Source organism: Myodes glareolus, chromosome 27, assembly GCF_982192425.1.
Source record: "Myodes glareolus chromosome 27, mMyoGla1.1, whole genome shotgun sequence".
NCBI classification, from domain to species: Eukaryota; Metazoa; Chordata; class Mammalia; order Rodentia; family Cricetidae; genus Myodes; species Myodes glareolus.
The window spans coordinates 2,981,473-3,003,448 of NC_142052.1; the positions used below are offsets into that span (position 1 = coordinate 2,981,473).

At 47.0% G+C, this 21,976-nt stretch overlaps 1 protein-coding gene across 8 annotated transcripts in view; it reads right to left on the minus strand.

Annotated features, from left to right (window-relative positions):
• Positions 1-21,976, minus strand: part of Magi2 (membrane associated guanylate kinase, WW and PDZ domain containing 2) — a 1,336,576-nt gene that overhangs the window by 44,605 nt on the left and 1,269,995 nt on the right. For all 8 annotated transcript variants that reach the window (XM_085684178.2, XM_085684177.2, XM_085684176.2 and 5 more), the window contains one exon: positions 8,731-8,869. In XM_085684178.2, the coding sequence (XP_085540304.2) occupies positions 8,731-8,869 (139 nt within the window). The remainder of the gene's footprint in view (positions 1-8,730; positions 8,870-21,976) is intronic.

Consider the following 21,976-nt stretch of genomic DNA (forward strand, 5'->3'; position numbering starts at 1 on the left):
CCATCATGAATTTGTTCCATCCCCGAGAAGCTACAGCACTCAGGGTGAACTCTAAAGCCAACAGTGAGCTTTGGGGGGTGGTGTGTAGATTCAGTGCCTGTAACAAGTGCCACTGTGACAGGCCATGTTGAGGGGGGGGTTGGGGGGATGGGAGCCTGGGCGGGGTCAGGACGTATATGGGAAGTATCTGTACCTTCCTTTTAGACTGTCTGTGTGCTTAAATGAACCTGAAGCATAATTTAAGGTTAGGGGTGCAGCTCAGTTGGTGGAGTTATCTAGTATCCATAAAGTGGGTTTGATCCCCAAAACTACAAAAGCAGGGTGTGGCGGTACACACTTGTAAACTCAGCCTTTGGGAGGCGAAGGCAGAAAAATTAGAAGTTCAAGGTCGACCTTGCCTACGTAGTGAGTGAGTTCAGGGCCAGTCTGGGATATTGGAGACCCTGAACCAAGAACAAAGACATTACAAGACTGAGTCTAGGGGCTGGAGGGAGATGCCAGCGGTAACAGCATTCGCTTCGCAGGCTTGGAGACCTGAGCTTGGACCAGGCAAAAAACTGGGCGTGGCTCTGTGGCACCTGTGTGGGGCGGAGGCAGGAGTATTTCTGGGGCTTGCTGGCAGCCAGCCTGGAGTGAAGTAGAGGAGAAACCCGTCTCAAAAGAGTAAGGTGAATCAGGACGCTAGAGGTTCTTTTCCACACGTACACACACACACACACACACACACACACACACACGTACACACACACACACACGTACACACACACACACGTACACACACACACACACACACACACACACACACACACACACACACACAGAGGCTGGGACTCACAGTCTTCTGGTTTAAGAATGGCCTCAGGCAGGTCCCAGGCTTGGGGAAGCTAGTACGCATGCCTTTGAAGCGCTGCTCTGAGATGCGGGGTTGCGGGCTGTGCAGCTAGCACATGAATTCATGACCTACCATGAAGGTGGCATAGGCACCAACTTCGCTTTGAGCACAGGAAAGCAGGGCTTTGTTGGCAGATCCTCTATAAAGAGCAAAACCCTTTCTCCGCTATCTCAACATCCCCAGTGTTTCTGGACTGTGGGAAACCAGAGAGTAATCAAAACAGCTTTGGTGTGTGGATCCGACTTCTTACCCTGTTTAGCTCAGGGGCTGGCATCTCATTTGGACTCAGCACTGCCAGGCTACCCAGCCACTATGCCAGAGTTCACAAGCAGAGTGGAGACCACGCTCAGGCTTACAAGAAGGCAGGAGACAGAGAACACAGAGAGCCCTTCTCTTGTCTGTTTCAACAGCCGGATCTAAGGATGGGGAGGGGCCTCGATGGGACAGAGTGTGATGTATGCAGGCTCCTCCTTCCCAGTGGAGCTGGAAAATAGACACCCAGCAATCTCCAGGACACGAAGGCCTCTTATATGCTGGGATACACTTAAAAATACAGTGTGTGGGCTCGTAAGATAGCTCCCTGGATAGAGGGACTTTTTGCCGGGCCTGATCCTCACAACCTTTGCATTGAGACACACAAACATGTATGCATACACAAACAGAGGTAATAAACACTGAAAGAAATCAGAACCAATGGACTCCTTCAAAATCTCCAGAGGGTTTATGAGGCATGGAAGGGAGAGAAGAGGCACTGTGGATTTCAAAGGCCGTGCCAGTGTGTATATGTGTGTGTGTGTATGTGTGTGTGCGTGTATGTGTGTGTGAGAGAGAGATGCTGGGGGGGGGGTGAACCCAAGACCTCACACATGCCATGCAAGTGCCTCCCATAGCATTACAACATTACACATTTCTCCCAACTTTTCATACTGAAACAGGGTCTCCAGGAATCACTCATGCTAGCCTTGTGCTTGCTTGAGAGCCTACTGGGCCTTGAACTTGTGATTCTGCTGTCTCGGCCTCCAGAGTAGCTGGGATTACAGGCCAGTACCACACCAGGCCCTTGATTACTCTTGTTATCTTTCTCTCTTATCAACAAGCATTGAGTTTCCTAGACCTCCGTCTTCCTACCCCCAATTTCCCTGCCATGTAGGAAACACTGTCTAGATCTGGGGACTTCCCTGAGGTCCAGCTGCTTCTCCCAGTGTCTAGGAGTGTTCCCCTGAGCTAGATGTCTTTGCTTTTGGACTTCTGTGGTCAGGCTCAGCTTTGTGTCAAGGCAAGCGGGCTGGATGCTGGACAGGAGGAATCCTCAGCTTTTCTAAGACACCCGAGGGGATTCTTCTCAATGCGGCTTGAGAAAGATACCTCAGTGGCTCACTGACCTTTCAAAATGGACAGATTTGGGTCGGGCTTGAGGGAGGATGAACTTTACTTGTTTGTTTATTTTTATTTTATTTTATTTTTCAGTGCACGTAGTCTAACAGGTGGGGACTTGCGATGGTGTTGGCACGTGTCAGTATATGCCAGGGTCACCTCAAGGTGCAGCGTGGTGCCCCTCAGGTGCCTCATCATGTTTTGCACTCAGCACAGGTGTTTCTGAGTGATCTGTGGAGGTGCCCGTGGACAAGATAGATGCGCTCAGCCGTGGGTGCCAGAAGATGAAATTAGATTTCAGAATTTATTACTGAGGCAAACCACCCTTTGCCCTATCGGAAAGGCAGACAAGTTGTGCGAGGGCAATGGAGCCACCCCTGGCTCCCGTGAGCATCGTCTTGGGTCGGGAGGGAAAGGGGTAGCAGCTCTCTTTTGGCCTTTCACCAGGGGCAGACAAGCAAGTCGAACCTCAGCACTTGGTGACAGTTCTGTGGGCTGCTGAGCGGGCTGACAGCCACACAGCCATGAATAGTAAATGTATCAGAGCTACTCTGGCCTGCTAGTCTGAAATCCGGAATTCAGATCAGGTTTTGGAGGAGGCTCACCCAGACTCAGCAAGGCCTTCCTTCAGAGAAAGTACAAGTTATTAGCAGGACTGTTACAAAGGAAACGCTTAACAGACCAAAGAGGCCAAGTACTCTTCGAGAATTGCTAATGCTATAGAAGTGGTTATTAAATTCTATGAATAATTAATGAGCCTACTCTAATTTTTTTTTCTTGATAGCAGATTCTTGAGGGCCTCTTCTTCAGCTGCCGCACTGTTACAAACAGCCCTTACATGTGGTCCTCATGGCTTGACTGTCCGCTCCCCGAGGGCCGTCCTGAGTCTCACCTTCGGTGCCTATAACGTACCGTGCACATAGAAGTTCCTCAGTGAATCTTGAATTAGTTGAGGAGTGATTAATTAATGGTCAATCAATGACATCAATTCCAGGATCTGTCCCATATACAGTATTTGGTAAAGACGCATTTCCTGGAGCTTGTCTTTGGTTAGGGAGTGAAAGGAATCCTGGACAGATGATTACCGATGAGAATACGAAGGTTTGCTTGTGATATTCGTCAGTGCGTGTCATGGAGAAGAATGAGCAGAGGAGCAGCCAAAGGAGGACCGATTCTGCCCACAGGGTGTTCTGATATGATTGTCTTATGACATTATAATTATTGTGTAGAGGGAGACTTTAACTTCACAACTATTTAGTCCATTTTTTTCCTCCAGGGGCAGCTACTGACTCGAGAGGCATCTACCTTCTCCTTAACAGTTTCATCTCACCTATAAAACAACACAGTTTCATCTCCCAGGGGCTTGCAATCGAGTCAAAACCTCTAGAGACACAGTGTATGTTGAAGGTGTTAGGTAGGAACATAATTCAGATACTTGACTGTCTTTCCCTCTGCGTGGACATTGGGTGCTGCTGGCTGCTGGGTACTCATGGCTCCATCCGTTCAGCCTTGAGTGGCCTCCTCAGATCACCGAGTCTCCCACTGGCATCTGGATGCACGTTAGTCTTCTCCACATAAAGAGCTACCCTATGGTTCTCTGGGAGAGCGAGCATGGCAGAGTGCCACAAATTCTGTGAAGCGTGTTTGCTTCATTTGGAACAGCAAATAGACCCGAGAGACTTTGGTGAGAAATAGTCTGGGATTTCTCTCTCTCTCTCTCTCTCTCTCTCTCTCTCTCTCTCTCTCTCTCTCTTTCACACGCGCGCGCACACACACACACACACACACACACACACTCTCTCTCTCTCTCTCTCTCTTCTTTCTCCTCCTCCTCCTCCTCCTCCTCTTCTCTTCTCCTTGTAAATTCACGGACACTTATGTGGACCTGGGCTCTGGCTGGGAGGTTTAGTTTGCAAATCAAGCGTGTGTCCGTTTTGCACACGGGCCTTGACTGCTAACGAAGGACACCTGCACTTCAAAGCAGGGAGCTAATTTGGATAATTTATTCCTGGGCAGTTTAACCGCCAGGATGCTACTTCCCCTGGCCCTCACCTCTTTAGGATTAGTTTGAACAGCAGCTACCTGTGCCGCAGCACACGCCTGGGGAGCTCACCTCTCGGCTCTCAGCGGGGTGGAGGAAGCATCTTTATTCCCGCCAGCGGCTGAGAGGCACGTCGGGGGCTGGAGCGTTCACACTTGCCACTCAGTTGATAATCAACAAATTCTCATCCCGAGGACTACGCTTGAAGTGCCAGTCTCCCGAGTTCCTCTTTCAAGGGCTTGACTGTAAAAGCCGCTCTTCAGAGCCCTTATCATCTTTCTACATCCTCCAAAGCGGCTCCACCGCTGGTGCTGGTGCTGAGCCCTGACCTGTGTGGCGGCACTGGCGGTTTCTGCCTCCGGGTTGGCTGTGGTGCCACCTGGCGATCAGCCTTATGGTAATTACGGCTGGCTTATTGGCAGCGTGTTTATTCCCGTCCTCGGCTCGCTTGGAGTCACACCGATTTCGGTAATCAATGATCTGACAGATTCCTTTTGCTGCCTCCTCCCCCCCCCCCTTTTTAGTTGTACCTGCATTTATCTCTCTGTCACAGATCAACCTAAGCACCTGACCTCTGGTCTATACTTCTCTTGACCGGGATCAGCTTTCTTTGACAAGTCCCCACGTCCAGATAAGGGCTCCATTTCAAAGCTGCTTTGAATCCCGAGTTCCATAAGTAGTGGACAGAACTCGGGTGGAATGACTTAAAACCTGGCACCCACAGTTTCCCAATCTCCCCATCCTCCGTTAGTCTTTCCTAGGCCAGCTTAAGCCCCGAGGGTTCCTGAGAAGTTAAACCTGCCTCCTTTGGACCCTGATAACTCCTTCTTAAGGAGTGTGTCAAGTTTAAGATCTTGAAAAGCCAACAAAGGAAACACACAGGCTTAAATCAACAGCTGACAAGAAAAACATCATTTTCCTGTGATTAGGCGGTTGCGCGACAAAGTAGATTATATTTTTGATTTTATCTCTTGGTCAATGCAAGTGTTTTCTTGTGTTGTTACTTACTGCCGCTATCCTGTTTTTGGGAGCATTTTATTAAAATGCATTCTGGTTTATGTGGTTTCATGATGTGGTTTATTCCATACTGATGCTGGAGGAACTTTTTCTTGACCGTGGACACTGTGTATACTGAGATCGTTTACGCGGCCACGAATGCAGTCTCCTCTTTGGTCTGCTCCTGATGCAGAGCCGGGTTAACACAGCAGGCCAGGGACCACTCTGCTCAGAAATGCCGGCTCGTGACGGGTGGCTCTGTGCTGGGAACACGGCTGTCAATCATCTGCTATTCTAGTAAGGAGCCTCGTGCTGAATGCTGAGCGGGGATGCTGAGCGTGCCTCACTTCCGTAACCGGCGGATACAAATGATGCGATTGTACTCAACATCTGCTTTCCTTCCGGGGGTCTAGAGTTTTGGGATGTCCTAGGCAGGGGATGCCTGCATGACCAGACCAACCCTGGTGAAAATCGTGTGCACTGAGTTGGTAATGGATTCCCTGCTTCCAGTGCTGTATTTTTGTTGCTTGGAGCAAGGTACCACCTGGGTTACTTAGCGGGAGAGCCAGTGTGAGCACAAGAGGAAGTCTGTACAACTGACCTGAGCTGGCGGGAGCTCATGGACTCTGAACCGATAGTTAGGAAGCCTGCGTGGGACCGACCTAGGCCCTCTGCATGTGTGTGACAGTTGCGTAGCTTGGTTTATTTGTGGAGCTCTTAGCAGTGAGATCAGGACCTGTTTCTGGCACTTAGCAGGCTTTTGGTAACCAGTTCCGTGTGCTGGACTACCTGGCCCCGCCCCATAAGGGGAGGAGCTCGGTCCTGCCTCAACTTGACGTGTCCTGCTTAAACCCAAGGGAGGCTTGTTTCTTTCTGAATGGAGATGGAGGAGGAGTGGATGGAGAGGCGGTAGATATGAGGTGGGAAGGGGAACGGGAGGAGAGGATGGAGGGGAAACTGTGGTCAGTATGTAAAATAAATGAAAAATGTTAATTAAATAAAAGAAAAAGAAAAAGAGGAAGCCTATATGTTGATGCCTCCAGAGACTGCCTGAATTTTCTCTCTGTCCCACACAACGCTGTTATGAATCTGTGTAGCTATAGTCTATGCCCCAGAAGCTCTTCCAGCAAATCTCTGGGCGAAGGAGTCACCCGGAAACTTTTGAGCCCTGCCATTAGTTATGAAATTCCAGAAAATTCATTATCATCCATGAAAATTCTTATTATCCAAGACGTGGAACCGACCCTGGATCTTTGTCACGGCTCACACATCACTGCCCACTGTTCAGCCTAAGTGTCTCGAAGAGCGGAGGGTCTGCTTAGTTTGTGTCTGCTCCTCCCACTTCCCTAACGGGCACCACTGCACTCTAATGTTCTTCTCTTGTTTCAGCACCTCTAAGTTAATTTTTACAAAGTCCACATCTTAGAAGGGCAGCTGGTAAGTGCCACCATCATCAGCAAGCATAACTGGATGCTTTAGAAAAGCATACATTCAAGGTGAGATCTGTAATATCACAATAGTTAATCATATCGATACGGACACCCTCGAAAGTGTGCCCGTGCACTTAAAAGATTCTCCGTGTGGTTAATTTGAGAATCTAACTGAACGGGCTGTTTTGGATGATGTGAAGGATGAGGCGATGCTGGCAGGGTCTTGGGTTTTGTCTGGTTCCAAAGCTATGTGGTCATGTTTTCCTCAAGTAGACAAGGCATGAGGCATCAGTCTGAAGCAGGGTTGTTTCACCTTCTCACGGTAGACAAGCAGCTGGTGCGACAGATGTGGAAAGTACAGGCCAGGTATTCAAAAAGGAACAGGAAGCCGAGGGCAGTGAAACTGAATGAGCAACTTTGTAGCAATTCACTTGTTGGGGTATTAAGGGCGGTAGTAAATTTGTAGCGACTCACTTGTTAGGGTATTAAGGATGGCAGTAACTTTGTAGCGACTCACTTGTTAGGGCATTAAGGATGGCAGTAACTTTGTAGTGATTTACTTGTTAGGGTATTAAGGGCAATAGCATCTTTGAAATCCTTCACTAGAAAATAGCCATGTCTCGGCATGGAGTGAAACACTTCTTCAAAATGAGGTGTCTTCAGAAGTGGCAGAATTTCCCAGGTCTCTATGGTTTTGTCGATGCTTTCGGATACACAAAATCATTCTAGTCTAGCAGTTCAAATTCTTCACAAAGGGATTAGTGTTGGTGCCATTTACCAAGCCTATGCTTATTGCTGCTGTCAATATTTAAAAATAGTTTATTAGATCCAAGCACTGTTGTGTGGGAACATGGAATAAAGTATTTCCTTTATTATTATTATTTTTGTTAAATATTTATTTATTTATTTATTATGTATACAATATTCTGTCTGCGTGCATGCCCGCAGGCCAGAAGAGGGCACCAGACCCCATCACAGATGGTTGTGAGCCACCATGTGGTTGCTGGGAATTGAACTCAGGACCTTTGGAAGAGCAGGCAATGCTCTCAACCTCTGAGCCATCTCTCCAGCCCCCTTCCTTTATTATTATTATATTTATTTTTATTATATTATAAAAACTTCTCAGGACAGCTCGGGTTGTGAAGTTCTTTGTACGAGGACAGCTCAGTTGTGCCAGGTGTACCATCTACACTGTGAGCGATGCCTGCAACAAGTTTCTGGGAAATATCAACTTTAAAGACTACTGGGAGCAAACAATGGTTTAAAATGTACTTTAAAGCCTCCGTCCACCCACAGCTCAGGATGGAGCCCTCTGATACTGCTCCAGCGCCAAGCTACCAACGCCCTTTGCTACGCCACCCCCGCCATGACGATAACGGACTAGCTCTTTGAAACTGTAAGCAAGCCCCCAACTAAATACTTCGTTTTATTTTTTAAAAAAATAAAAAAAATCCTTCCACAAAAGCATACGAAAACAGCATCGGAATGAATTTTTTGAATAGCCCCTAAATGCCAGGCAAATGCAGCCACAGAATGAGCTGAAGTTAGCATTTCAAATATCACAGCCTGAAGATTGGCTGTAGCTCATCCCTGGCCCAATTTAGTAATCCCATAGGATTGTCTCAAGCGTGCAAGGTTTTAGAGAGAAACTGGCAAATGACTGCAGACTCAAATGAGCAGATAGCTATCGGTCTCATTAGAAAGGCTCCCACGTACACGTGGTGCCGGCTCTCCCTGCACACTCAGACGTGCCCTGCGAGCTCACACATTCGCTACGTTACACATCTCCTAGCTTCCCGAGCTAAAGAAGGGGTTCGCACACATACATCTGGGGCTTACGTCGACACGTGTGCTTATCCGTCTACTGACAGTAAATGCCTATTCGGGTTGCAGTAGAGGACAGACATGGTTTTATATTAAAAAAAAAACCTGAAAGTCTGCACGTTTGCAACACACGGGAAGAGCAGAAGACAGGGGAGGGGCAGTGTGGGACGCACCGTACTCGGGGACTTGTCCGGTTCCCCGCTTCAGCAACAGCCTCGCTCGTCTTCCTCCGGATTTGATCAGCTCTATCGCTCTGGCGTGCGTCATGTCCCTTGTGCTTTCCCCATTGATCTCAATGATCTGATCTCCTACCTGCCAATCAAAGGGAAGGAAAGTCAGGCAAAGATGGCGTGCTTTCGCGACTGTCCAACTACCACCCTCTTCCTAAAGAGCACCTGTGCTCACCCGTGGCAACACCCTGGATCTGAGTAGCTGGTATCGAGACTGAGTCACCCATGATTGGTTAGGTCGGCAGGGGCCTCAGTTAAAAGGCTGGGCTTTAAAATATTAGAGAATAGGTCTGATATTACAATTCAAAATATCTTGGCAACTTTGTTTGACTTGAGAAATACATTCTACGGCTTTTCTATTGAACACATCACCAGCCTTTGGCTTTCTACGGCATCTGTTTAGCAGGTTGGGAGGAATGACCAGTTTTTGTGCTTCTCGGAGAATATCTGCCATGCATCATTTAAGCTTCTCTGGTGGCGATTGCGACACTGCCTTCGTGGCAAGCGGCAGTTAGTGGGTATCCCAGTTTGATGGTGAGTTCTCTAACACTGCCCCTGGAATTAGAATTCGGCCCCCTATTCTCTACACGTGACGAACGCTCTTGTGAAAGCCTTGCCACGCTCACACCGGCTTGCCAGAAGCTGTGTGGGGAAAAGTCACTCCCTCTGGAAATGTTAAAAATGCCTGTGTTCCATGAGCAGTTTCCCATTTAGCTTTGGTGAGTAGACACCACAGTACGAAGGGCTTCAGCTGTGAACGTATCCTGTAACTCTCAGAGGACTACTGTTGTCGCGGCCTCTGAATTAAAAGGTATTGAATTTCAGGGCATGCTACTTAAAGACAAATAAACCGGGGAAAACACAATGAGTTGCTCTCCCAAAATTTATGGCAAATGGTTTCTCAAACAAAGACGATCTCATCGTAATTAATATCTACAAAGTAGAGAGAACCAAGAAGCTACAGTCAAGTCGATTGGGCAGACAGAGGAACAGGTCGTCGCTAACACCATGGAAACAGGTCATTGTAGCTGTCTAAAGAGAACTGGTCCAATACAAGGGCAATAAGGATTTCCCTGAATGTGTTGGTAGCCTCGAGAGGCATGGGTTTGGGGCAGTGGAAGAGAAAAAAGTATTATTTCTGTGGCATTCATTTTACACAGGATAACTCAGAAGACAGACTAAAGTTAATGTCACTGTCCTGGCTAGTTTTATGTCCACTTGACACAAGCTAGAGTTGTCTGAAAGGAGGGAGCCTCATCTGAGTAAGGGCCTCCATGAGATCCAGCTGTAAGGCATTTTCTTCATTAGTGATCAATGCGGGAGGACCCAGCCCATTGTGGGTGGTGCCATCCCTGGGCTGCTGGCCCTGAGTTCTATAAGAAAGCAGACTGAGCAAGCCATTCGGAGCAAGCCAGTAGGCAGCACCCTCCATGGCCTCTGCATCTGTGGAGAGCCGCAACCACATTCTCCATCACTTTAAGGGGCAGAGGTAGTTGACCTCTGTGACTTCAGGGTGTGGCAGTACACACCTTTAATCCCAACACAAGGGAGGCAGAGGCAGATTAACCTCTGACTTCAAGGGGCAGAGGCAGATTGACCTCTGTGACCTCAAGGTGTGGTAGTACACGCCTTTAATCCCTATGCCTGGGAGGCAGAGACAGATCTCTGTGAGTTCAAGGTGTTGTAGCACATGCCTTTAATAACTTTCCACTGCTGCTGTCCCTGCCTACTCCTGAGGCGTCATCTGGGTTGATGGGCAGCGGACCAATCCAAGAGTGACACGTCCGAAGCGAGAACTGTTTCCTATATAAGGGATGGGTTCCCCTCATTCTGGGTCTCCGCTTTGGAAGCTTATGCTCTCTCTCTCAAGACGCATTAAAGCTTTTCCGCAGAAGGATCCTAAGTGTGCCGCGTCGTTCTTGCTGGCGAGACGGTAGCGCGGGACATGCATCAGTTCCTGCTTCCGGGTTCCTGTTCTGTTTGAGTTCCTGTCCTCACTTTCTTTTATGAATAATGATAAGGAAGTGTAAACCAAATAAACCCTTTCTTCCCCAAGTTGCTTTGGTCACTGTGTTCTTTACACTAATATTAACTGTGAGACAGTCTCTTCTTGTTTCCTTAACTGTCACTGTTCCTAGGGGGGAAGAGTCAAGTGGCTCGTGAGGGCTGTTTGGGTGAAGGCTTCACTCCTTCATCCTTCAGCCCCTGGCATCCATATATCCAAAGAGTCTGGAATGTTCATGTGGAAGCTCTACCCCAAGCCCCCTTTCCTGGAGCTGCCACAGTCCAGACTCCACCCTGGAGAAAGCCTACCAAATGATGATATCTCCCCAGAGATGCTCAAAAGCACTCCCACAGGGCATTTAAACCTGCCTCCCGTTAAAGAGCGAACTCTATCGGTGGAGACTTGCCCTTGTTCCCTACCTTCAGGTCAAGAATCTGTCCTGGAGAACGCCCCAGGGAAGGCTCGGGCTGGGCCTGGGTTTTCCTTAGAAGGGCGTGGCTTAATTCAGCCTTCTCCTCTTTTCTTTTTCCTCTGTACTTTTCTTCTGGATACTGTCAGAAGCTAAGTACAGTGTTAAACTCTGACACTTGGTGGGGGAGGCCTTCTTGCTTCTCCCCTCAAGCTCCCTTCTCCGCCTGTGGTGGCTTCTATACCAGGTCATCTTCTTCATTCCCCCACCCAAGGAGTGTGAGGCTCACACCTTGCCTGCCCTGGGTAAATGCTAATGGATCGTCCTTGGGTTTTGCTGGAGTCTATTCTTTATTCTTTTGCATTTGAGTTCCTTCCTAAATTCTCTCACTATTAAGACTAAGGCCTAAAGGGGGTGCCCAGCTTTGCCAGTTATATGATGGCCTTGCTGGGACTCCCTAAGATTTCTGGTAACACGTCTTCCCTGCTTTTAAAGTATTTGCTTCTTTAATTGTGTGTACTCTGAGACAGCATCAACATTAGGAGGTGTCGGGGACAGGGATGCCAAGCAGAGGGAGGGATTGGGGACCCTGAACTGGGTAAATTTCTCAGCAACTGAAGGATTAACTATTAACAGCGGGTTACTCCGCTTTACAACCCATAGCTCTGTTTACAAGGCAGAAGCATCGCTCTGCAAACCGAGAGCCTAACACCCCCAGCCATCCTTGATTAACAAGGATATGAACTGAGCTAAGTTTTAGGAGACAGATATATGACCTCTGGGTTATTCATTATCCCTGCTAGGTGATAATATAAAAAGGTGGGTTCAGAAACCGGCCTTTGCCACAGCCTTACAAAATCCATCTCTGACTGTGGTCTCAGCTAGCTGATAAGCTTTTTGTGCCCCATGGAGATTTTTTTATTTTATTTTATTTTACTTTTTTCCTGGAATCTGGTTTCTGGAATAAAGTTTGCTTCTGGTTTATTCAACTTTGGTGGTCTGTCCCCATCTTTGAGTGACCCCTCCCCCCCGGGCCCAACAATAAGAAATATATTAAGTACAGGGTTCATTTCAACTTACTTACGGCTACCTGCAGAAACATGCTCAGCAAGTTGCATCAATCTGTCTGTCTGTCCATCTATCTATCATCTATCTATCTATCTATCTATCTATCTATCTATCTATCTATCTATCTACCTATCTATCTATTTATCATCTATCTATCTATCTATCTATCTATCTATCTATTTATCACCTATCTATCTATCTATTATCTATCTATCTATCTATCTATCTATCTATCTATCATCTGTCTGTCTGTCTATCTATCTATCTATCTATCATCTAGCTATCATCTATCCATCTATTTATCATCTATCTATCTATCTATCCATCTATCTATCTATCTATCTATCTATCTATCTATCTATCTATCTTTTGAGGCAAGGTTTCACTATGTAGCCTTGGTTGGTGTGGAACTTGCTAAGTAGAAAGGGCTAGCTTCAAATTCATAGAGATCTTCCTGCCTCTACCTCTGAGAACGGTAGGATTACAGGCTGTACCACTGCGCCCAGCTGGGAGCAGATTGTTATCAGTTAATGGCTATGTATCTGACTGTTACAAAAGAAGAACCTATTTTGCCTGACCTTCTTAAAGGACATGATCCCAGATCAGAGTCCAGTGTGAGGAGCTAGGCTTCTTTAGAACAGTACACACGATACGGATAACGGATAACCTCAAGTCCTTACTTCAGGGAGGCCGAGTGTGGGCCACCTTTGTGGCTAATTTCTCAGGTACCATATCAGGGCCATCACATGGGTCATTTACAGGCTGTTTGTCCCGCCCGCTCTGTCATTTGTCCCTGCTACACCCTCTTCACAGGCAGGTCCTCAGCCAATCAGGGCTGAGGCAGTGTATGCTTGGTTTGCTCTTCAGTTACAATGTATCCGCTCTCATGCTATAGAGACGGAGGCTTTGGGCACCTTAGCATAGCCTCAAGTTTTCTGGAAATGTTGCCTCAAGTGACCCGAGTCAAACTGTAACAATTTTGATAGTATTTATGGGAAAGAGATGAGATTTCATGACCAAATTCTTAGCAGTCCGAGAAGGAAGAGCAGCTGACTTGGATGATATCACAAAGTGCTCGAGGAGAAGAGACCACAGTTAGGACCATTGCTCCAGCTGTCACTTCCAGCTACTCAGACAGGAAGGTGCTGGTGGCCACAGGTCACCCGGCTGAAACAAGAGACAGACTGATCCCTACTTGACGATGACTTTTATATGTTTTTACAATTCCGAAAATGTTTATTTTTACTTAAGGTGTATTAGTGTTTTGCCTGTATGTTCACCATGTGCATGCCTGCTGGTGTCTGTGGTAGCCAGACTAGGGCTTGCAAGCCCCTGGGTTTGGGATAACTGGTGCTTACCAGCCAACATGTGGATTCTGGGGACTGAAGTTGTCCTCTGCAAAGGCTGTTAGCCAGTCTTCTGACCTGCCTGACCTTTTACCTCGATTGCCAGTTTTTATGATAGACTTTTGTTAGATGTTCTATTACTATTATCATTCTGAAGTGCTAGAAGCGCAGAGCCCAGGGCCTGGTGCATTCTAGTGCCCTTAGCTCTGAGCTGCATAGCCAGCCCTGTTGGTAACCATTTGCAGTGAACGTGTTTTCCAAGGGCTCCACCAAGTGTTTTCTTTAACCACCTCACTCCCCTCATTAGACTGTGATTGAATTAGACAGGACCCGGCAACCCATCACATCGCTTGGCTCTTGTTTCGTGCTGGGACAGGAGCCCATCAAGTCAGCGCGGTCTTCCATGGAGAAAACTTGGAACCCAGCTGGAAACGGAAATGAATGCTTGCGAGAGTTCACACTGTGAATTTTATTTGCTCTGAATTCATTTCCACGTTGAAAATTCAGTTTCTTTCTGTCCTTACATTATGCCCCAGTTAGAGGAACCATTTAAAAGAGAAACTTTCCAATATTTCTCAAGAAAACTTATCCCAAGAGAAATGTGAACTGACCCTGCAAATATGCGGGGTCCTTGATCAAGGCTAAGCCTGAGTGAGTACCAGCCTAGGAGGACACAGGGGTGAGGGCCTCCAGTGACTTTAAGAAGCTACAGGCCACTGCATGATTCTGAGAGCTGCTATGAGCTGAGGGTGGCGTTAACATCTGTGCTTTTACAATGTGATGTTTACCCTTTAAAAAGACGCAATCACTGTTTAAGAGACCGTCAGTCTTTGACTGGAGCTCACTGATCTGCAGAGGAGCCTTGTCGGGGCTGGATGTTCTAATTAGTAGCCTGCCCTTGGCAGTGACTCTGGGAACGCCCTTTGCTCAGAAGCCTCCATTCCTCATTCAAGTTTTAAAAAGTCTCTAAATTTAAATGTGAAAAAACTGCGAAATTCACTGATCATTTAGTATCCCGATTGTAGAAGCACTCAGCCTTTAAATGACGACTCCGAATTTGACATCAAAGCTTGCATTTCCCCTGGCAAATGCTGCGGACTCCTAACTGTGTGCGCAGAGTGAGTTTTGTGAACTCTCCTAAGTACCCCAGAACCCTTTCTTGTGGTTGCTGCCTCCTTCTGAAGCACCCTCTCTGGCTTTGTGTGTGTTCTTGGGTCATCTCTTCCGGGCATTCTGAGGATTCGAGTGCGTTTCTCTCCTCTGTCCCTTTTGAAGATGTGGTTTCATTGGCCTGCCTGGATGCTCTCCTCCTTTATTTCAAAGAGGTGCATCTTACTCATCCCTTAAGGCCAACGTCAGTTACCGGATCATCCAAGAGGAGCTTCTGGGATCCCCGCAGCCTTGGGATGCCCCTTTCCCGTGCATCTCTTTAGAAGAATTGCCTGTTCCTGTCTAATATTGTAAGCTTCCCAGCAGCAGGAGCCTGGCCACAGGGAAATGTCTGTGTGTATTGTTCAACAGAAGCATGCATGAGCAACTGAAGGGAGGACCCTTTTTTTCAGACATTTCATTTGATTCTGTGCTCCCTTCTTGCTTAACTAAGGTTTATAATAAGAATTTAACTTGGTTTCATAGTACATCTTACCTGTTTTGACCCAGATTGAATAACACACAACACACGTACATACCTTATGACCTATAAAGCAATCTGTAAATACAATCTATTGCTAATTATAGGAATCATTTGCTTCTTCATCACCGTCATGATAGAGGAGGGGAAAGGAACACAGGAGGAAGCCCTGCACAATGAACCTAGGCGACAGGCAGCTGACTGAGAGTGGAGTGGGGAGTGGGGCAAATGTTGCTTCTGTGGAAATATCACAGAGAGGCGAAAGACTCTGCTTGAGTTGCTAAGTTGCAGACATTCTTACAGGACAGCATTGCTGTTTTGATTTTATGATTCCAGATGAAATCTCTAGGAAGAGACTCTCACCCAGTGCTTGGCAGGTAATTTAAACCCCAGTTAATACAAAGAAATCACCACGAGTGTGGCAGCCGACATGAATGGCAAGACAGAGTTTAAAGGCAAGCTTGCTGAAGCTGAAATAGTTTCTACAAAGGAGGAAAACACAAGCAGCCCCGTTCCATTTTCAGATGCTGTTTAACTGTTCAGGCAAGAAGAGCCTGGGCAATATCTCAAAATCATTTGCCTGAGCAGGAACGGAGGCTCCCATCGGCAGCCCAGCTGAGCTGCTGTTGCTCAGAAATCACCTACATTAGGTTATGAAGTCTGTCTGCCTAGTTGATTGAAAAATAAACAGAAAGAAAATCACAGAGGGAACTTCAACTGCAGACTGCGTGTGCAGGCTCTCATCTCCCTTCCCTGCATGCAGCTGAAGGCCAAGGAGAGCATTGCTCTGCACACTTGCCTAACCAGACATACCTATTTCCCAGAAGTGATCCCCAACTGGACTCTGAGCAACGGCTGCTCTTTCGTCCGGGATAGTAATTCCTGCTTTTGCCGACACTGTCTTTCTGCATTTCCATGCGGACTCTCTGTGAGTGTGCTGACTCTCTGGACCTGATGTGGATGTCATGCAGGTTAAAATGTAAACGTGCTTCATCAAGACGGGCAACCATGCATGGCGGCCAGCTACGATCTTGAGAGTAATGTAACGAAGGCATTATTTTACAGCTGTGGATGCGGAGAAAAGGAAACGGGCTGCGGGGGCACCAGCGGGTAAACAGAGCGGCCCTGTTGTCACCTCTAGCCTGAAAGACCCGAGGAAGGAAAGGGAGAACCAGGGAAGAGAGGCTGCCTGCTTGGAGATAGAGCTGCAGAGAGGAAAAGTTCTGCTAGGCCCGGAGCACGGCTTCAGGGAGGAGCAACACAAGAGAAACAGCCATCGCAGTGCAGAGAGAGAACAACGAGCCATGGCACATCACACCCGTAGACTATGCTTCCGAATTCCTGGAAGCTGGGATTATGTTACTTTATATGGAAAAAGGACATTCTAGCTGTCTGTCTATCTAATCTATCTATCTATCTATCTATCTATCTATCTATCTATCTATCTATCTATCTGTTATCTATTATATTCATCTATCTACCTATCCATCTATCCATCTATCTATTAGTTATCTATTATATTCATCTATCTACCTATCTATCTATCTATCTATCTGTTATCTATTATATTCATCTATCTACCTATCCATCTATCCATCTATCTATTAGTTATCTATTATATTCATCTATCTACCTATCTATCCATCTATCTATCTGTTATCTATTATATTCATCTATCTATCTATCTATCTATCTATCTATCTATCTATCTATCTATCTATCCATAATCTATCTACCTACCTATTATCTATCTATCTATCCATCTATCTATCTGTTATCTATTATATTCATCTATCTATCTATCTATCTATCTATCTATCCATAATCTATCTACCTACCTATTATCTATCTATCTATCCATCTATCTGTTATCTATTATATTCATCTATCTATCTATCTATCTATCTATCTATCTATCTATCTATCTATCTATCTATCTATCCATAATCTATCTACCTACCTACCTACCTATTATCTATCTATCTATCTATCTATCTATCTATCTATCTATCTATCTATCATCTATCCATAATCTATCTACCTACCTAACTATCATCTATCTATCTATCTATCTATCTATCTATCTATCTATCTATCTATCTATCTATCTAGGGCTAGGGATAAGATGTGAGGCCTTGTGCTCTACTCCACTCTTTTTTCCGTCCCAGGGACTGAACTCAATGTGTCACACATATCAGATGAGAGTTCCACCTCTGAGCTACCTGAATTTCACCCCAACCCAACGTTAAGGTTCATGAGATGAGCTATCCCGGAATATCTGACTGGGTCCAATGAAGTCCCAAGAGTCAAAATCTAAGAGAGAGGAAAGGAAAGAAGCAGAGGTCGGGGAGGGGAGAAGACACTAAGCTGCTGGCTCTGAGGACTGAGGCCTGGGCTAGAAGCCAAGGCAGGCAGATGGCTCAGGACACTGGAAGAGGCGGCGTTTTTCTCTGGACGCCTGTTGCAGTAGCCAGCGCTGCCAACTTGATGCCTTCGTTTTAGCCCAGTGAAACAACTTGGACTTTTGACCTCTAGGATTGTGAGACAGTCAGTGTGCATTGCTTCCAGTCACTAAATCCATGGGCTTTTATTATAACATGAACACAACACTAACGTATACAGTCTCTTTCTGTTGATATTTCTCCGGGGCCAAATCTAATATACACTGGAGGCCAGGAGACTTTCGGCAGTCCAAACACATTACCCCAAGGAAGCCGTATGGGGCAGGGACGGAAAGGGACAGACTTGGACGAGAAGGTAGAGTAGAGGAAGAGGAAGAACTGACATTGGGGTGTAGTTGATGCAGGGAAGGATGGATATAGCAAGTGGTGTGACAGATGTGGGGGTTAAGAAGCAATTCGCGAGCGAGACGTCCAAGCTGAATGCTGTTTGCTTTGCCCAGCTCACGCTGGCAAGGTGGTCTTGGGAACCCGGCTGTGCTGTAATATTTAGTTTTAACCATGGACATCCCTTTAAGATCCTTTGTCGGAAAGTCAGCAGGATCAGTGGTGTTCAGAGATACCCTTAGCCATTTGCCAGTTCCCTCAGCGAGAGTGAGAGTAGCTCCTCCCCTTTTCCTTTTCTCCAGCCTCTGCTCCACTTCCACGGCCCCCTTCTTCCCCTCCTCTCGGTCCTGTGACCACTGCTGGGACTCCTACCAAGAGGTCACCACTGTCACCTTATGCAGCCCAGCCTCTCCTCTCCTAGCATCTGCCCTGATCCTCATGGTCTCCGTGCTATGTGGCTCCTTATGAATCTCTAACACTGTAGTGTGTTTCTACCCATTTCCTGCGTTCAGTCTGGCCCATTTCTTACCCAGGTCCTGGGGTTCCTGTCCCCCCCTCCCCCGGCACTTGAACCTCATCTATTAACCATGGCTACTGAACAAGGTTCTTCTCAGATTCTCTGTGCAGCCATACCTGACCGCTGCAGGGACAATTCCTCCTCCTTTGTCTCTGGTCCCCAAATACACCATAGCTTGCCTCTCTTACAGCGCCCAGGGCATCAAAGCCTCTAGACTTGATATATGCGCTTTATTCCTCCTACCCCTCAATTAACAAAATTATCAATTCTGGGAAGTGGGACTATGTCTCTGTACTTCCTGGTGGTAGTATTGCATTGCTTAGGAATAATAAAGAGTTGAGTCTCCTTATAAAAGGGGCGAAGATTAGTCCGGTTCCCGCTGGTGGAAGAAGGAGACCCTGAAGAGAAGACGGGGTGGGCGGGAGAGGGGAGACTATGCGTCTTTGGGCTCTTACGCTTAGCGCCACGAGGCAGGATGTGCCTTTGTGTTTTGTCACTACTGATAAAGATGCTTGGAATGAGACGAAAGCTTCATGAATGGTTTGTAAAGAAACACATACCTACTTGAGTTTGGGCAAAGCTAAAGTTTGATTTCTGTGGAAACAAGGCCTCAAATATTTCCAATACTTATGGTAGGAAAAGTTATACAAGGGGAGCCCTCCCTGTCTTCTTCAGCTTTCAGAGAGAGGTAACCTTGTAATGCTTCACCGACAAGTCCCTGAAGGAGAGAGCCACCGGCAGCAGCAACCCTTTGCTTTTCGCATTGCTACGTCAACTCACAGAACTGGCTAAAAGCGGACAGCGATTGCTCCCATGAGAAGCCCTGGGAAATAAACTCCTATGGAACTTCTAATTATACCCCTGAGTACAGCTAGCGAGCAAAGAGCATGCTGTGTTTTTATAGTGCCGCTTGTAGCATTTAGCGTGTGCGTGTCTGTGTGTCTGTGTGCATGCAGGCAAGTGAGCAAGGTGGCTTTTTAATAAATATGAGGGGGGTAAAAAGGAGAGGGGACAGCTGACGATAATCATTAGTCTCTACTCGCTACTATGGTCTGGGATGAGTTCCCCAAATTCAAGTGTAGGAAACCTGGTTCCTTGCACATCAGTGTTGGGGGCAGGGCCTTTGGGGAGGTGTTCCAGTCTTGAGAGCTCTTTCCTGAGGAGTGGATGGATAAAAAGGGTCATGGGAGTGGGTTGGCCCTTCTGCTCTTTTGCCTCCTGTCCTGCCGACACAGAAAAAAGCCCATACTGGATCCTGGCATCTTCATCTTCAACTTTTGAGACCACACAACCAAAACAAACACATGGCTGGTCTTCATAAGCGGTTCTCAGACACTCTGCCGTAGTAATGGGAAGGCACCCACAAATCACACACAGCAGTAGAAGGCAAGGAGCCCACTTGTTTCCTCTGGGTTTTATTTCCCTCACTTTGAGTGGGTACTCTGAGCTTTAGAGAAAAGTGGGGAGCTATGGCGGACACATAGTTTGTAGGGGTACAAGGCCAGCTGTAGGTTCTCTGACTCTACGACTGAGGATACTTTAGCACCCCAGGAGGGGAGAGAGACACAGGGGTACTCATTTCTTGAATGAGATAAGGTAGAGGAGCTTATGATTCTTTGCCTTTGGGGTTGTGCTAGCCGACTGTGTGTCAGCTTGGCCGAAGCTAGAATCATCCAAGAGGAAGGAAATGTCTCTATGATACCCAGCTGTGAGGCATTTGGGCTGGTGGTGCTGGGTTCGACAAGAAAACAGGTGGAGCCATCCACGGGAAGCAAGCCAGTAGGCAACTCCCCTCCGTGGCCTCTACATCAGCTCCTGCCTCCAGATCCTGCCCTGTGTGAGCTCCTGTCCTTCAGTGATGGACATGATATGGAGGTGTGAGCCACATAAACCCTTCCTCCCCAAGTTTCTTTGGTCACGGTGTTCATCACAGCAACATCATCACAGCAGCTCCAAGACAGGGGCATTGCTTACGAACAACAAGGCGCGATGAGGGTGAACACACTCAGAGTATGTGTTTGAAAACGTCATAACGAAACCCATTATTCTGTATGCTCAAAATAGGCACAATCACATGTTCCAAGCCACTCTAACACCCAGGCCATGCCACGAGGGAGAATTCGGCAGATGTGGCGACAGCTGGAACCGTGACTTGTGACTAAGCCTCCTCAGCAGCGCATGGCTCTGGACGTCCCCGATCAACTTAACCTTTCTCTTCAGATAACTGTGCAAACTCCATGGCATCTCAGATCAGCAGCACCACGCATGCCCTTGTGCAGCCTTTGAAGTGTGCACAAAGTGTACATAGGCAGGGACAGTCACGGTGAGAGCAGGCACCGGGGTCTACTACCGTGGCCATAATGGACATGCGGTCTTCCACTGAGAGTTTAATTTCAAGGCAGCTCCCCCAGAGAACCTTTACTCATCACTACGGTCTTTGGTGTTATCAGCAATGAGGGCTGATTATAATAATTTTTCTAGTGAAGTACTAACGCTCAATAAGCAGAAAGCCAGGGGAGCACTGTGGCACTGTCATTACGGTACACAAAATAAACATTACCCATTTATCTTCCTTTACTATTTAGAGCCACACATTAATTACTTGAATTTTTGCAACAGGGATGTCGCCGAGTGTCTAAAAATCTTGTTTCTGTTCGAGTTCATTCAGATTGTCCATCCATGCGTGCATGAGAACAGCTGAGCTATGAAATTGGGCAACATGTTCTCTGGCAATAATGAGCTGATAATACTCCTTAGGGGTATTTAAGGGACATCACTATTGATAGGCTAGTTGGAAATAAAAGTGCAAAGGATTCGTCAATCGTGAGACTAAAAAGCCCCTGGATTAGGGTGGCTTTGCAGTGTACTTCTGGAGGTCTCCCACTTTGCTGTCTAGGATAAGAACTCTCTGATTCACGCAACGGTGATGCTTCAGGATGCTCAGCATGGTCGCCATTTCCAAAGGGGGCTTTCCCACCGTAGCTTGGCTCAAGCGTGTTGTTCTCTCTCGTCTGTTTCTGAAAACTGACTCCTGCGTCTAATGAGATGCACAGGATGTTGGGTGGGGAGAAGAAACACACTCTGATGTAGGGGTACGAGAGCTCACCCTCGTTGGGAACGTTCAGAGCCCAGAGTACCGCCTGCTCGTATGTAACAGTTAGCAGGTGAGAGGCAGCTAAGACGATGATACTCTATCACGCATAACAGCGAGTAATTCAGGTTCCAGTAATTCTAGGTTCTCTACGTGAACATCTGTTCTTACACGACCAGAGTTTTGTCTCCATGTAAAATCCTCAGTCAATTAAGAGGTTTTATGCGGTGTGAGCCTCCCTGATGAGAAACTCTGGCCCTTTACAACGCCTTCCATGTATTCAGCACAGTTTTGGGCCAGATTCTGTTAGAAGCATGATCACATTTAATTCTAAAAT